The sequence below is a fragment of the Tympanuchus pallidicinctus genome, unplaced genomic scaffold (assembly GCF_026119805.1).
Source record: "Tympanuchus pallidicinctus isolate F22 unplaced genomic scaffold, pur_lepc_1.0 scaffold29, whole genome shotgun sequence".
Classification (NCBI taxonomy): Eukaryota; Metazoa; Chordata; class Aves; order Galliformes; family Phasianidae; genus Tympanuchus; species Tympanuchus pallidicinctus.
In genome coordinates, this window is record NW_026294746.1 from 2,695,624 (window position 1) to 2,710,370 (window position 14,747).

Here is a 14,747-nt window from a genome sequence, read left to right on the forward strand (position 1 = left end):
TGTTGTTATGGGGAGCAATAAATCAGTGCCGGCCACAGGAGGATGAGCGCAGCACTGGGTGCAAAGCACCTGCTGCCCAGCCTGAAGATTTAAGGGCAGAACAGCAGTATTTGGGCGAAACTGCAAGAGCCCAGCAGATTGCACAAAGGAGCACGAGCAACCAGCTTGGGCTGTGCCTGTGTGCAAACACTTCCCGCCTGGCAAAGCTGTGCTGGCACAAGCAGTGAGCCTGCAGATGGGAGAGCTGCACACGGCTCTGAGTTGCGTTTGCACTGAGGGCTCATGTTAAGAAAGAAAACCTCCGCAGGAGAGATCACCGCATCCGTGCCAGGCAGCGTCCCCCCGGGGTAAGGATGCACAGCAGTGCTGCACTCCCCTCCCTCCCTTCGCATGGCATCTGAGCAGCCCCACCACGAGCACCAGGCTGGCTGTCTCCTTACCGCAGGGCCCCTTGTGCTTCACCCTGATCTCTCTCTTGAGGACGCAGGCCATGGCGTTGAGCTCGCAGGGGTTGCCATAGGTGCGGTTGTCGCTGCCGCAGACGGGGTCATAGCGGCCCTGGCACACCTGCTGGCATTCGCACACGGGCTCCCGGTTCTTCACCACGCAGGTGGCCCCAAAAGTACACTCCACGCTCAGGCAGGGGCTGGGAGTACCCAGGTCTGCAGAGGGGGCATAGGAAATGGGTGGCAGGGTGAGCTCGCTGCCTGCTGAGCATCCCCAGGCACGGTGCACAGCGAGGCATGCCGGCGGCTGCAGCCTGCCTCCCCCAAGCCGTGGCAATGCACAGAGCTCCTGGCCTTGCATCATCCCCTACCCCCCAGCGTAGCATCTCCCCCATGCTCAGCGGAGGTTTGGGTTGGGAAGCAGGCACGAGATCTCCTCCCTGCACGCTTGTTCCTCTGTCCCGTGCACCTCATGGGACTCTGATCAGCCCATAGTTTTTGTACAGATTTCTGCAAAAAGCCCCGTTTTTGGGTTCCCAGCCAACACCACAAGGCATCGTACTGATGGAGGACAACTTTCCTTTGCCAGAAGCCCACACCTCTCATCCCATGCAGCAGCGATGCCACCAGCCTCTGACAATGGAAATGATGCCTGGCTTCACCACACCCTGTGACTTCCCCTCCTGGTGGGGCAGGATGAAGAGAGCCACTGTCTTTACTTCATCCCAGTGCTCCAGCACCTGGCTCGGGGAGCAGAGCCCTGAGGATGCCCCACTGCATGGGCTGCGGGCTGAGAGGCAGCCATGCCCTCTGCTCTCTTAATGGAGCTACTCCATCAAAGTCAGCCGAGCAGCTGGCATCCTTCCCCACAAGATGCCCAGTAGTGAGAAGGTGAGCAGCCAACCCTTCTGGTGGCTGGCAGCAAAAAGGCAATGCTGAGCCTCCTGGCAGAGTTCTGCAAGGCTCTGGGGGAAATCCCCCGTGTCCCATTTACCCTTCATCCACCGTAGGCAGCCAAAAGCCAGCAGTGCCCCAGCACTGCCCAGAGACCCATTCCTGTGATTCATCACAAAAGCCCCGAGGACCCAGAGCAAGGAAAGGACATCAATGTAACACATGCTGGACACGGACAAGGACACATCAACAAGAAGGATGTGGGAACAGACAGAGTGGCTGAGTTGAGATGGATGCAGCAGAAGATGCAGCACAGCCCCAGTGGGCAGCACAGGGGGTGGGAAGGGGCAATGCTCTGCCTTCCTCCCCTGCAAGGACCAATGTGATGCAGCTGCAGAACGGGATCAAAGCTTGAGCCCTCAGGAGCTTGGCTGCACGCTGTGAACCAACGAGAGAACAGTCCAAAACTTGGGCATAAACAGGTCTGAATTTGGGGTCTGGCCCTTTGGGAAGTCCCTGCCAACTCAAAGCTCAGAGCCAAGAGGCTGCAAAGGAACAGAAGAGCAATTGAGACACGTGGTTACTGCTCTCACCCGGCCCTTCCCTGCCTGTCCTCAATTTCCCTGCGGCTGAAGGGTTTACAAGCAGCTCCCAAGGAGCAGGAACTGCTCCCCACGGTGCTTCGCCCTGCGGTGCTGCTCACATCTCCTGCTTGTGTTCAACACAAAACACAACACACGTACCATAACCATATCCCCAAACACACAGAGGCAGCATGCTTGTATGGAGAGAGAAACCCAAAATGCAGCCCTGGGCACCTGCAGAAGTCAGTGGGGGGTTTTGGCACCAATTTTGATGAGTGGATATAATGAGGAGAGAGCAAGCAAGGACCTTTGGCTATGCTATAATCAAGCCCTGCTGTCATCCCTTCTCCATCCTGCAGGCAGGGAAACTGAGGCATGGAAGAAGCACACTGCTTGTTATGCATCCTGGCTGATGCAAGGGCTGGGGAAGCAGGAGGCAGGGAAGGGAGCGGGTTAGTCAGGGGTGAAAGGAGAGGTGAGAGCAACTGGGAGCAGTCCAGAGGTATCGGCTCACAGAGGAGTGGGGTCTCGTACCACCCACCTCTGCTCCCACTCTCATCTGCCTCTAAGGATCAAGGCACAGTCAGCATCCTCCATTCCGGCATGAAGCGTGCGGGTCAAGGGGATGGGAGCAGAACAGGGGAAACCTCTCTGTTCCAGGACTCTTAAGGAAAACTGGAGAGGAAGGGAGCAATGGGGAGAGGCCAGGGCTGGCACTGGCTATGGAGAAGGGGAGAAAGCCGACCTCCTAGCAGAGATGTCCAGGTAGGGAGTAGAAGGGTGCTGCGAGGACACAACTCCTTCCTCCAAACAGGCAACACTGTAAAACACAAGACAGACGAAAAAGGAAAGAGAGAGAGAGAGCGGAGGGGGAGAGAAAGAGAGCAAAAAGAGGCAGGGAGGAAAAGACAGATGCAACTACAGCCACCTTCCCTCCACCTCCTGGCATGTCATCCCAGCCCTCCTTTCTCAGCTGTCCCATCGTGGTATGAAAGCAGAGAAAGATTAAAAACAGGGTCTGAGCTGTTTTGTTGGGCTTTGCCTCCTTTGCCCTGCTGCTGGAAAAGAGCCGTGTGCGAGGTTAAAATGTTGCTGCTGTGTTCACAGCCTGCCCTCTGGAAAGCACTGACCCAGAGGGAGAGGAGCTGAGAGGGGGGATGAAATAACAGAGAATACGACGGAGAGGGGATGGACAGGTGCACAGGGAGCATATCCCACTGTGCTCACTTCATGGGTGCAGTGGGAAGGATGGCAGCCTGGCAGCAGGGCAGCTCCCAGCAATAGCTCTCCGCTTGCCCTGGAAATTTGGGATGCCATGGGAAATTTGGTCCTTGATCGTCCCCATCCTCCTCTTCCTCCCACATCCAGGGCAGCTGGCATCCCCAGCAGCTTCCAGGGACACAGGAGGTGAAGGACTGAGAAGTGCTTTTCCTGCCCAGAAAGGACTTGGGGATCTGACTCGTTATCATCCAGCAGCCAGAAGCACACTGAAGTGGGTGATTAAAAATAACAGTTGTCATTATATTAAGTGTGATTTTGGGAGCCTGACAAATGATTTTCCAGCAGCTGAGCCTGGCAGGATTAAAACCTACCGCAGGAGCACAAAACCAACCCAACAAACCCAATGCACCAGGCTGAATTTCCAAGCATTTCAGAAGGTCTGAAGCACCCAACAACCTTATAAAACATCAGCTTAAAACAGGACACAGCTCTGTGCCTCCAGTAAAAACAAATCCAAGCTGAAACAACCGTCCTCCAACTCAATTCAATGACTGCGTTCAACTTCCTTCAGGTGCCATGCAGTCATTTTAAGACGGAATGTTCCCAACATCCCAAGGACCCCTTCTGGCACATACAAAAGCTTCTCCCAGAGATGAGACAAAGCCACGGCGAGTCCTCTGGAGAGCGTTCCTGCTGGAGGACCTGGAGCTGAGAGAGGGGTGGGCATGGAAGGGAAGCATGGCAGGAGCAGGGGCTGGCACTACCCTGGGAGGGGAATGAGTGGTGATGGAGAGGAGCTGATGGGCATCACAGCTATGTCACGTGCTCAACACACATGGTTGCTCCCCACTGTAGCGAGAACATCAGACAGAGACAAGACACAGACATACATAAGACTGTTGACTGCTGGAAGGAAAAAGAGCACGAGGAGCAGGCACTGGGTTGGCTGTGAAACTGAGATCCTGGGGCTCGCTGCGAGGTGGGAACCCAACCACCACTTACCTGCGGGCTTCCCAGCTGAGCCTGCGTGGGACGGACGCAGGCTGGGTGCAAGAGGAGGAGAGGTGCAGGCTTACCACAGGGTCCGCTGTGCTTCACTGGGATGGCAGTTTTCTGGTGGCACTCGGCTTTCTGCCGCTCGCAGTCGTTGCTGTAGGTGCGGCTGTCGCGGGCGCAGACGGGCCGGTAGGCGCCATCGCAAGCGATGCGGTCGCAGGAGCAGCGCGCCGCGCCACGGCGGTTCAGGCAGACAGCATTGAACTTGCATTCATCTTTGCATTTGTCTGGGAAAGGAATAGAGAGATGCGTCGCATCCCCGGCGATGCGTCCCTCAGAACATCACAGAATCGCAGAATTGTAGGGGGTGGAAGGGACCTCCAGAGCTCATCGAGTCCAACCCCCCTGCCAAAGCAGGTTCCCTACAGCAGGTCGCACAGGTCGGCATCCAGGCAGGTCTTGAACATCTCCAGAGCAGGAGACTCCACCACCTCCCTGGGCAGCCTGTTCCAGTGCTCCGTCACCTCACTGTAAAGAAGTTCTTGTGCATATTTGTGCAGAACTTCCTGTGCTGCAGTTTCCAGCCGTTTCCCCTTGTCCTGTCTCCACTCACCACTGAAAAGAGTCCGGCCTCGCCATTCTGCCCCCCACACCTCAGATATTTATAGACCTGGATCAGGTCCCCTCTCAGCCTTCTTTTCTCAAGGCTGAACAGACCCAGTTCACTCAGCCTTTCCTCATAGCAGAGATGCTCCAGGCCCCTCACCATCTTTGTGGCCCTCCGCTGGACTCTTTCCAAGAGATCCCTGTCTTTTTTGTACTGGGGAGCCCAGAACTGGACGCAGTGCTCCAGATGAGGCCTCACCAGGGCAGAGTAGAGAGGGAGGATCACCTCCCTCGACCTGAAAGGGACGCTCTCCTTTCTGTGAGCGTAGAGGAAAAAAAACAAACAAAAACAGGAGGTTTTTCAAAACTCACCCTGGTGCTGGCACTGCCCGGAGCGAACCTTCTGGATCTCCAGCCCCCGGATGGCCCCCGTGCGCCCCATCACACACTCGCTGGCGTACGTCACCCCGTCGTCACCGCACACCGGCTCCCGTTTCGAGGGACAGTTCTCGGGGCGGGAGAGCAGCTCCACCCGGCGCGTGCGGGGATTCACCCGGCACACGCGGTTCATGTCGTTGAGGATGCCCTTACAGGGGTCTAATAGAGCAACGGGAGGAGGAGAGAGGAGTCAGCGGACATCCTGCCTAGGCAGCGCTTGCAAATCACACTGTTCCACTCTTTGTGTCCCCGTCTGGGCTCAGGGGGTGCTGGGCCCCTCCTTTAGGACTGACTCGTATCGCAGAGCTGCTTGCCCTTTCCAAGGCAACCAGCAGATAGGAGGAGCACTTTATTTTTCCGAGCGTTTCCACTCTTTAATCCTGCTATCTGAAATCCCTGCATTTACCAGAGAGTCGGGCTGACAAAGAGAAGCAACGATGCCATCCCTTCCTGAAAGAGGGAGGAGGCTGCAGTGGACAGGGCTGCAGATGAAGCCTTTTGCTTTGCCTATCTCAGCACGTGCAGCAATCATGGAAATGAAGGAGCTCCCGCAGGACCTGCCCTATCCATCTCCTGTTTCCCTTCTGGCAAATGCTGCCAGGGCTCACTGCTGTTCTGAATCGCAGCAGGGATGTGTAACCCCTGCTGAGACCTCTACAAACCCAACAAAATCACCAGAATGCTTTGTGTAGAGCCAAAACGCTGCAGGTAAGTGAGGGATGTGGTCTGGCTGAGGAGATGAGGCAACACGGTGGGGTGGGGAGCTGCACAGACATCATCCTGGGGACTGCACAGCATTTCAGATATCTCTGAGTGCTGCCCAAAGCCTCCCCTCTGCCCTAGAAAAGAGGAGCACCCAACATGACGCTCCTGACCTGTGCCCATCTCACCCCACTTGGGGCTGAGTGGCGAACGCACAACTCATTCTCTTCCAGCTCTGCAGCCTTCCCAAGCACGCTCTCACACTCCTTCCCCCAGGGACAAACAGGGGCCTGGCACGTGTCCTGGCTGATCTCATGGCTTTCCTAATGAATACAGTTGCTTTTAATTACAAGCATCCACAGTCATCACAAGACATCCTTGGAGTGGCTGAGCTTTTCCCCCCCAGCCCTTCCCATTTCCACTTGTCCCGACGCAAGAAACACTTGCCACACGACACCCACTGGGGACCAGGGCACTCACCACAGGCTCCATCAAACTTCTTGAAGACGTTCTCCTGCTTGTCACAGGCGTGCTTGTTGAGGTCACACTCGCTGCGGTAGTCCTTGCCGTCGCTGCCGCAGACGATGCTCTCTGCCACCCCGCTGCAGGATGCAGGGCACACGCACCTGGCCGTCTGGCCGTCTGCAGAACGGACGCATGTGCTGCCAAAGCTGCACGTCACCTCTGCACAGGGGTCCTTGGAGCCTGAGGAGAGGGTGCATAGTGAAAGCGCTGCCTCCAGCAGCAGCGGTGACCCAGCACCATCCTGCCCTTGGCTTCGGCGGGCGCTGCCGTCCACTGCTGATGTTGAAGCAGCCAGTTGCATGCAACCCAAAGTGTGCAAAACTCAGCCTTAACCACAGTGCGTGGGGAAGGGGAGCTCCCCCCACCCTGGCTGCACCTCCCGGCTCCTCACTGCCAGCATCTCTTTAAGCAGAACGAGGGTCCTTAAGGCACCTCCTGCAAACTGTAATTAGAGGAAAAGCTTAAGGAGCAATTTCCTCTCTGACAGGGCAGGGCTATGGTGTATTTGCCAGCTTTTTTTTTTTTTTTTTTTCCCCCCTTCTTAATTTGTCACTTTTTTATGATGATTATTTTAAATAAGTCACTCGGCGCTCTCCCCTCTCTGCTGAAAGCCCCAGCAGGGGAGCCGGGTGCAGATTTATTGCAAGCCAGCGCACTGCATGCGAGAAAGGTCAAGTTAATTTACTCTGAGACGAGGAGACTGGGTCTCATTTACACAGCTCCTTGCTCCCAGCTGGTGAATGCCAGGCTGGGGAAGGGCTTTCATCAGCCCATCCTGCCTGTGCTTGCAGCCGCAGGGCTGAGTCACGGTGGGGAAGTGGAGATGGATGAGAGGGGGCTGCTCCCCCGAGTCTGCCCTGCATCTCCGCAAAGCCCTCAGGCCATCAGCCTGCCTGCTTATTATTAAGCACTGCTGGTGGTTCTCTCCTTGTCCCTTCCCGTCAGCTTTGTCCTCGGAGCATCGCCAGCCCCAGACGATGCTGTGGGATCTGGAGGAGCACCCCCAGCCTTGCACATCCATCTGCAAGAGGGGACGCAGCCCCGGTTTGTGCTCACCGCATGGTCCCTTGCTGATGACCTTGATCCGCCTCTGCTGGTTGCACTGGGCTTTCTCCAGCTCACACTCGTTGCTGTAGGTGGAATAGTCGGAGCCGCAGACAGGAGCCACCACCACAGGGCAAGCTGTCTTCTTGCAGACACAGAAGGCTTGGGAGGGGTCGGTGGGGCTGCGCTCGCACACCGCCCCAAACCCACACAGCATCCCTCGGCAGGCTGGAGACAGAGATAGGGGACACCTGAGCCACGGGACACCCGAGACAGGGGGCAGAGCCTGGCTCGGGGGGCTGCAGCTCACAAAGTTTCAGTGGTAGAGGACGATGGCACAGGGAGGAGGAGGGTGCCATCTTCAGATGTCACCTTGTCAACTGGTAGGAGAAAGGAGAACCAAGGAACGGTCCCCGCGTGGGACAGGTCGTCCCGCACACGCCGCTTTATTCGTTGTCATTTATGCAAAGCAACTGAATCACGTGGCTGGAGGCCCTCCAGGAGGAGATGCTCGAATCTCTTTATCGCATCCACTAATCAGAGCAGCCAGCACAGACCAGTTCAGCATCTGAATTGCTAATGCAGGAAGGAATGCAAATTTTACATTCAGGGGAGGAATGGACAGGATGGATGTCCCCAAACTCAGCTGACGCAGGTGAGACAGAGGGAGCAAGAGATGCTGGAGCTTTCTGCCAGTGCCGGGCAGCCTGTGTGTCTCACCACCGCGTACACAGCGTACATTAGAGATAGAGATTGACCTACATAATGGCAGAACAAGAAATCATAAAAGGCAAAATAAAATGAGCTCGACAGTGGCTCATTTACACTTCAATTCCCGGGCGTTTGCCTTGGACTGCCTTGAGATTTCGAGCTCATATGCACAGCAACAATGTGCCACTAAGAGACTAATATCATCAAATAAAAAAGAACTCTCTTTCTCTCCTGCCCAATATCTAAAAGCAATTTATCATTTTTACGAAGCGCTCTGGATAGTCTCTCCTGCTCTTTCATTGCTGCTCTTTCTCTCCCTCTTCCGTTCTTACAACTGCTGATAAGCCTGTTGAGCTTTGAGATTAGAGGATGCAGGGGAGGATGGTAAGCAAGGAATGGGAACAGCAGGACAAGTGGTGACTCCTCCGTCCCCTTCCCGTGGCGCTGGGTGTGCAGAGCAGGAAAACACCAGAGGGCAAAGAGGCCCCTTCCCATAGACCCAGGCCACGAGTTTTGCACAGCAAGTCACAGAACTGTAGAATTATTCGAGTTGGAAGGGGCCTTTAAAGGTCACCCAGTCCAGCTCATGCATCCGTCTCGCTTTGCCCTCCATGCCTGCAGCCAACTGGACAACAACGCCAGTTAAGCCAAAACTCCACGAGTGGTCTTGACCCATCTCCAAGGGAATTTTTAACACGGTTGTTCAGATCTGGTGCCACGCTTGGTTGGACCACTTTTAAAGCAACCTGCTTTGTACTCGTGTTGCCCGCTGTATTTGAGAATGTCTCAATTTCAAGTGGTAAAAGAAATGGCAAATGACAAAAAGGCAACAAGGCATTGCAAAGTTAAATGAGTCAGGCTACATAATGAACACGGGTATTTTATCAGAATTGAAGTCTGTCTGTTCTTCTGTCTAGAACTCCGTAAACACACCAGGAATATCAGAGGCCACCATACAAACAAAAGACATAGTGAAGAACATCCATTTATCTCCAGGCACAAAGAGGAAGGTAAATATCCCAGCAAGCTCCATCAGTGCACAGCATGGGCAGCCAGGCACACAGGGGATAAGGACCCTGCATCACTGATCAGTCCAAGAAGCAAAGCAAGATGCACAAACACTTCAAACCAGAAACAAACTGTGACAGGCAAATTGCCTGTTTAAGTTCCTTTCACTTCTAATCACCACCATTGCTACCAGTGAGGAAGCCTATTTGTTTCCAGCAGATGGATTTAAACCTCACCCACCCCACGCTGAGGTGCGTTTGGATGATATAAGCTCAGAACCCATCAGAATAAAACCAACTGCCTTAATTCCCCTGCCAGACGCGGGAGGTGGAACAGACTGAGATTCAGAGGCAGCCTCCTCCTTCCCAAGCACCTCTCTAATTTTATCTGGGAGGATGCAAGAAGCGTGACCATAACTGATGTGAGAGGAGGAAGAGTGGGAAATCAAGCACCCCATGCCTGCTCCCCAGCTCACTAAAAGAAATGCCTTGGCTCATTGATATGCAAAAGAATCTAAATGATAACAATCACCAGGTCCCTGGTGTCAATAGGTAAACAGCTCAACATAAGCAGCAGGGATAAGTAACAAGCTGGCTTTGTCAAATGCTTCGAGATCTCGAGGTAAAAAGCTCTACCTAATAAGCCCAAAGCATTCACGTTAGTTATGATCGTTGCCATTACAGAGAAGAAACGTCCCAATACCCAAATCCCAAACTAAATAAATAAAAAACAACACTGGAGCTGCATCATGAAGCAGATTGCCTCTTCACCTCGGGGCCACAGGGGGCTGCGTCTCACCTACCACCATTCCCACCTTCTCCCCAAGGATGGGGAGCTCACCGGTGGGCTTCAGCGGTGGCTTGTCATGTCCCAAATACAGCCATCACAGCTGGATCCCTCTGTGAAAGTGGTGAAGCCAGCACCATGGGGCAGTCAGGAAGCTGGTTGTGGTGGGCAGCACTCCTGGAGGAAGGGCAAATTTCTTCATGGAGAGGGTATGGATGAGCGAATTTCTTCATGGAAAAGGCAAGGATGGGGGAATTTCTTCGTGGAAAAGGCAAGGATGGGGGAATTTCTTCATGTAAAGGGTATGGATGAGCGAATTTCTTCTTGAAAGGGGTAAGGATAAGTTACTTTTTTCGTGGAAGGGGTAAGGATGAGCAAATTTCATCATGGAAAGGGTAACGATGACCAAATTTCTTCATGGAGAGAATAAAGATGGGCAAACCTCTTCATGCCAAGGGTGAGGAGTGAATTTCTTCCATGGAAAGGGAGCAGGCGTGTAAATTTCTTCACAAAATAGTACAGATGAGCAAATTTCTTCATGGAAAGGGTAAGGATGAGCACAAGAGGACGGCTGAGCCTTGCAATGTCTACCCGAGGCAGCGGTACCCCAGCCCTGAGGCATTTCGGACACATGGATGCGGCACAAACGGATGCGGCTCAGTGATGACATTCAGCAAGCCAGGCTGGCAGTAGGGCTTGGTGATCCTGGAGGCTTTTCTCAACCTCAACCATCAGGCCGAGGAGCAGCGGTGCATCAGGACAGCGCGGCTGACATGAATTCTGCATGAGCCTGATGCGCGTTGCCATGGAGACGCGCGAGGCCCGCGCTCCCGCCGAGGCCCGTCTGAGCGCATCGCCTGCTCCGGGCCCACCCTCCTTGCCATCAATATTAATTACTTGCTTGGCGAGACAGCGGAGCCGCCTGCCCCATCACCACAGCACGACAACATTCACACCGCCCAGAATTGGCAGGGCTGTGCTTAACCCAGCGGGTCTGGGCTCTGAGATGGGGCTGGCAGGCAGCATCACCCATGCTGAACGCCTATGATGCTCTAGGGTGCAACCCTACCGGCCACAGCCTTCCCCGGCCTCAGCCACGGGAAGCCCCTTGAAGCTCCCCATCCTAAAACCCATCCCATCCCTTCCTAAAACCACCAGAAGCCGAATCTGAGCGAAGCACCTCAGCCCCAGCTCCCACCTGGAGCACACGGGCAGCAGAACAGGGCTGCCTTCGTGTTTCTGTAATTAAGAGGAGCGAAAGCCCATCGTTTGGAAGATCTGAAAGCAAAATCTTGTGCTGGAGGCGGTGGTGAGCAAGGTGAAGGTGGTGCCGGGGGCGGACAGGGCAGAGGGAGGTGAAAGCATCACCTCCTTGGGCTCTGAGACATCAAAGCTGCTCTTGCGAATCAAACACCATCTTAAAAGGCTCCCTCATTAATCTGTCAGAGCCCCGCTGTGAGCGTGGCTTGCAGCAAGATGTCGTGGCTCCAAATCACTGGGAGGATTCATCAGAGAGGGGAGCGTGATGGGAAGGAGCCCCAGCAGCGGGGTTCTGCCTGACCCAGTGCCCTGAGAGCACACAGGCTCCCCTGGGGAGCAGGCTCTGCCCCAGCACAGCAGCAAAACCCAAAGCTTGATGGCAGCCAGTGCCCGCCCAGCTGGGATGCAGCCTGCACCAAGAGGCGAGGGGAAAACACCCATGCATCATTCCAAGCTTCTCCCACCAGCTCTGTACTGCAGAGCGGGGTGTTTACAAAGCAGGAAGATGAGGAGCAGCCAGCTGGGTGCCCGCAGGGAACACAGCTCCTCCCCAGCTGCAGCGGGTCCGTAGCCCATCCCCATCTGTGCTGACAGGCCAACACAGCACGCTGCCCTTTGCTGCCCTTTCCCAAGGCTGCAGGCTCCGGCAGAGCCTTTCTGCAAGGTTTGCTCATGCTGGCTGCAAGGATCTCACCCAAACCTCAAGTGTGGCATCCAGCTGGCTGCCCACAAGCATCCCCCTGCACACCTACAGCTTCTGCTCTTGACAAACACCTCTCCATCACCAAAACAGTGAGGCTGTGCCACCGTGACACTGGGACACACTCCGACAAAAGCAGCATTCACTGGTCAGCACAACCTCTTGCAAAGCACAGAGCCTGGCAGTGTTTCCTAAGCTGGGAGCTTGCAGTGATGCAAGCTTCATGCAACAACTTCAGTACAGCACGGCCAAGGGGAAGAAAAGATAGAGTCCTTTTTGATGCTGCTGCTTTGTCACAAGGCTCCAATGCTAAATGCCTTGCCTTGAGAGACATGGGGCACAGATGTGGGGGCAACCAGGTAAGGCTCAAAGACTGCAATCTCATCAAGGACTTTATGCACGGAAAAGCAGGAACACCTTTGCAGGTCCCCCATCTGCTTCTCCTCTAACACTTAAGCCACATAACATGAAAGAACATAAATTGATCCCCAAGAGAAAGCTCAAGCCTCACTGTAAATGGAGAGGAAAATGCTCTCAAGAGATCAAAAGTGGTGTCTAATAACTGCTGCTACCTTATCTACTGCTCAGCTTTTTTTGAAGAGCTATGTTTAGCTTCTCTCCTCTCTCCAGAGCAACCCTGCGCCACTCCAAACTGGCTCAGCCACCAGCAGAGCCCTGCTGTTCCAAAGGGATGGTTCAGCTCTTCTCTTCCCATCCCCTCCCTCTCCTCCACACTGAGCAGGTAAAGAACACCAGTGCTCCAACATGGGCCACGAATCTCCCCCTGCTCCCCATCACACCAAGGATGGAAGACCTTCCCCTGCTCCCAGCTGGGATCAGCCCCGCTGCCAATTCATTCTGTGGGATCCAAGTCTCACATTGGCTCCCGTCAAAAGAGGACTAGGTTAGGATTAGCAGCCAAAACCAGCAGGGTGTTCCAGTGCTGCCAGGCACAAAGGGAATAGGATTGAAGAGACTGTTTTATTTTAAGTTATATTTGTATGGCTTGTCTCCCAGGCTAGCTGAGCATTTCCTTCCCTGTCCCCTTGAGCAGGTGCAGAACTGCCTGGAGAGCCACCTGCCTCTGAGAAAAGAGGAGTTCAAGGCTTTATCCCCATGCCTGACCATACCTTAGGGCAAGGCAAAGCCAGCCCACAGCCAAGGCTCTTTTACAGCCCTCCTTTTACAGCCTCCCACCAGCCAAGGGCCCTGCACCTGCACCAGTGAGTTCCAGTGCAAGTGGAGGTGACACTAGGTGACAAGTGATAGGACACGAGGAAGCAGTTTCAGGCTGCACCAGGGGAGTTTAGACAGAACATAAGGAAGGACCTCATGGAGACAATGGCTGAGCATTGCAAAGGGTTCCAGTGCCCGGGGCAGTGATGAAGACCCTGTGCACAGAGGAACTGCAGAGCAACCAAGGGGAGGTGAGCATCTGATGTGACTTCCAAGCCCAAAGCAATTATTTCCCAACATCTCTTCTCCAGAGCCAGAAGAAGACAATATCCAGGATTGAGAGCACTAACCAGCTGATTGCCTAAGCCAGTACAGAAAGCCACCTGCACCAGCATTTCCCTGCCTAGCTCCATGTCTGGGACCAGTCAAGCTCCGCTCTGCAAACCCTGTATTTATGTCCCCATCTCATGTGTCAGTGCTGCTTTTATGCATCCATAAATAAGCATCAAGAGCTGCTTCCAGGCCTGGCATGTTGGGCCAACATCACTCCATCCTCAGTCGCCAAAACAAAATGGGTGTTCAACCCTTTCTGCCTTCTGGGATGTATCCAAGCCTAACAGGGGTGGGAGCTGAGCCTTTCCCATAGCTGGTCGGTACCATAAGCAAACTACCAGCAAGAGATGGCACCTAAAGCAAGCCATCACAGCTTTCCCATCCACAACAGCTCCATCTTATTCTTCACTGGAACGGGAGCAGAGCGTGCACGGGCATGGTGCGAGCACAGCAAACACAAACCTCCACATCTCCTGCATGCGACTCCACCGAGGGATGCTGCAAACAAACAGAGCTCCAACCACTCATCACAGACGCTGGAAGAACACCCACTGAATCCTCCCTCTCGGTTCATCTCGCTCCAGGGGGGGCAGAAAGGTGCAGCCCACCCTGTGCTACACCTGCCCAAGCAGTGCTGCCCTGGGGGGGGGCATGGGAGGTGTTTGCAGCACCTGGAGGAGGCACCTTGCCTGGCGCAGCACCAACCGTGGTACTTTTCCATCTCCCATGGGGACCAGAGATCTTTGGGAGTATGTCATCTGGATGGGCAGGGCTGCTCATATTTTGGAGCCCTAAGCTAGGAGTTACACCTACGTTCGTTTTTATTTTTGCTTTAGATATCTTCTCTGGTCCAATTATAGATTAATCACATTTTATCTAGCATCCGTTTCTCCCCCGCCTCCTTCCCCACCCCCCATCAGAGAAGCAAAGAAAGAAACAAACGTGTTATTAATTGGCTGCAGTTTTTCTGCTGGGTTCTTCTCTGTGCACATGAGATGAGGGAGGATGGGGAAGGTGGCTGGGGAAGGAGCCTGCCAGCAGAAAGCAGGGCAGTAGAAGCCTGATTTTCAAAGAAAACACAGCTCGTATGATGACATTATCTGAGCACATGCTTGCCTGCCAGCAGCTTTTAAACCCATTGGCTGCCAGAAAGCGAAGTTCTACAAACGTGTGGCTCTGGCATGGCCACATGCCACAGGTACATGTGCCACTTGCTTTGCTTTTTGCTCCTTGCCTGCAGAATTTCTGCACCTCCATCTTCCCAGTTCCTTTTCCCAAAATCCACACGGCACAGCCACTGAGCTCAGCGCTGCTGCT

At 54.3% G+C, this 14,747-nt stretch overlaps 1 protein-coding gene across 4 annotated transcripts in view; it reads right to left on the bottom strand.

Annotated features, from left to right (window-relative positions):
• The window catches only part of AGRN (agrin), a 63,612-nt gene that overhangs the window by 20,830 nt on the left and 28,035 nt on the right, over positions 1 to 14,747 (bottom strand). For all 4 annotated transcript variants that reach the window (XM_052691537.1, XM_052691538.1, XM_052691540.1 and 1 more), the window contains 5 exons: positions 7,469 to 7,684; positions 6,368 to 6,592; positions 5,120 to 5,344; positions 4,222 to 4,428; positions 441 to 662 (listed from right to left, as the gene is read on the bottom strand). In XM_052691537.1, coding sequence (XP_052547497.1) covers positions 441 to 662; positions 4,222 to 4,428; positions 5,120 to 5,344; positions 6,368 to 6,592; positions 7,469 to 7,684 — 1,095 coding nt within the window. The remainder of the gene's footprint in view (positions 1 to 440; positions 663 to 4,221; positions 4,429 to 5,119; positions 5,345 to 6,367; positions 6,593 to 7,468; positions 7,685 to 14,747) is intronic.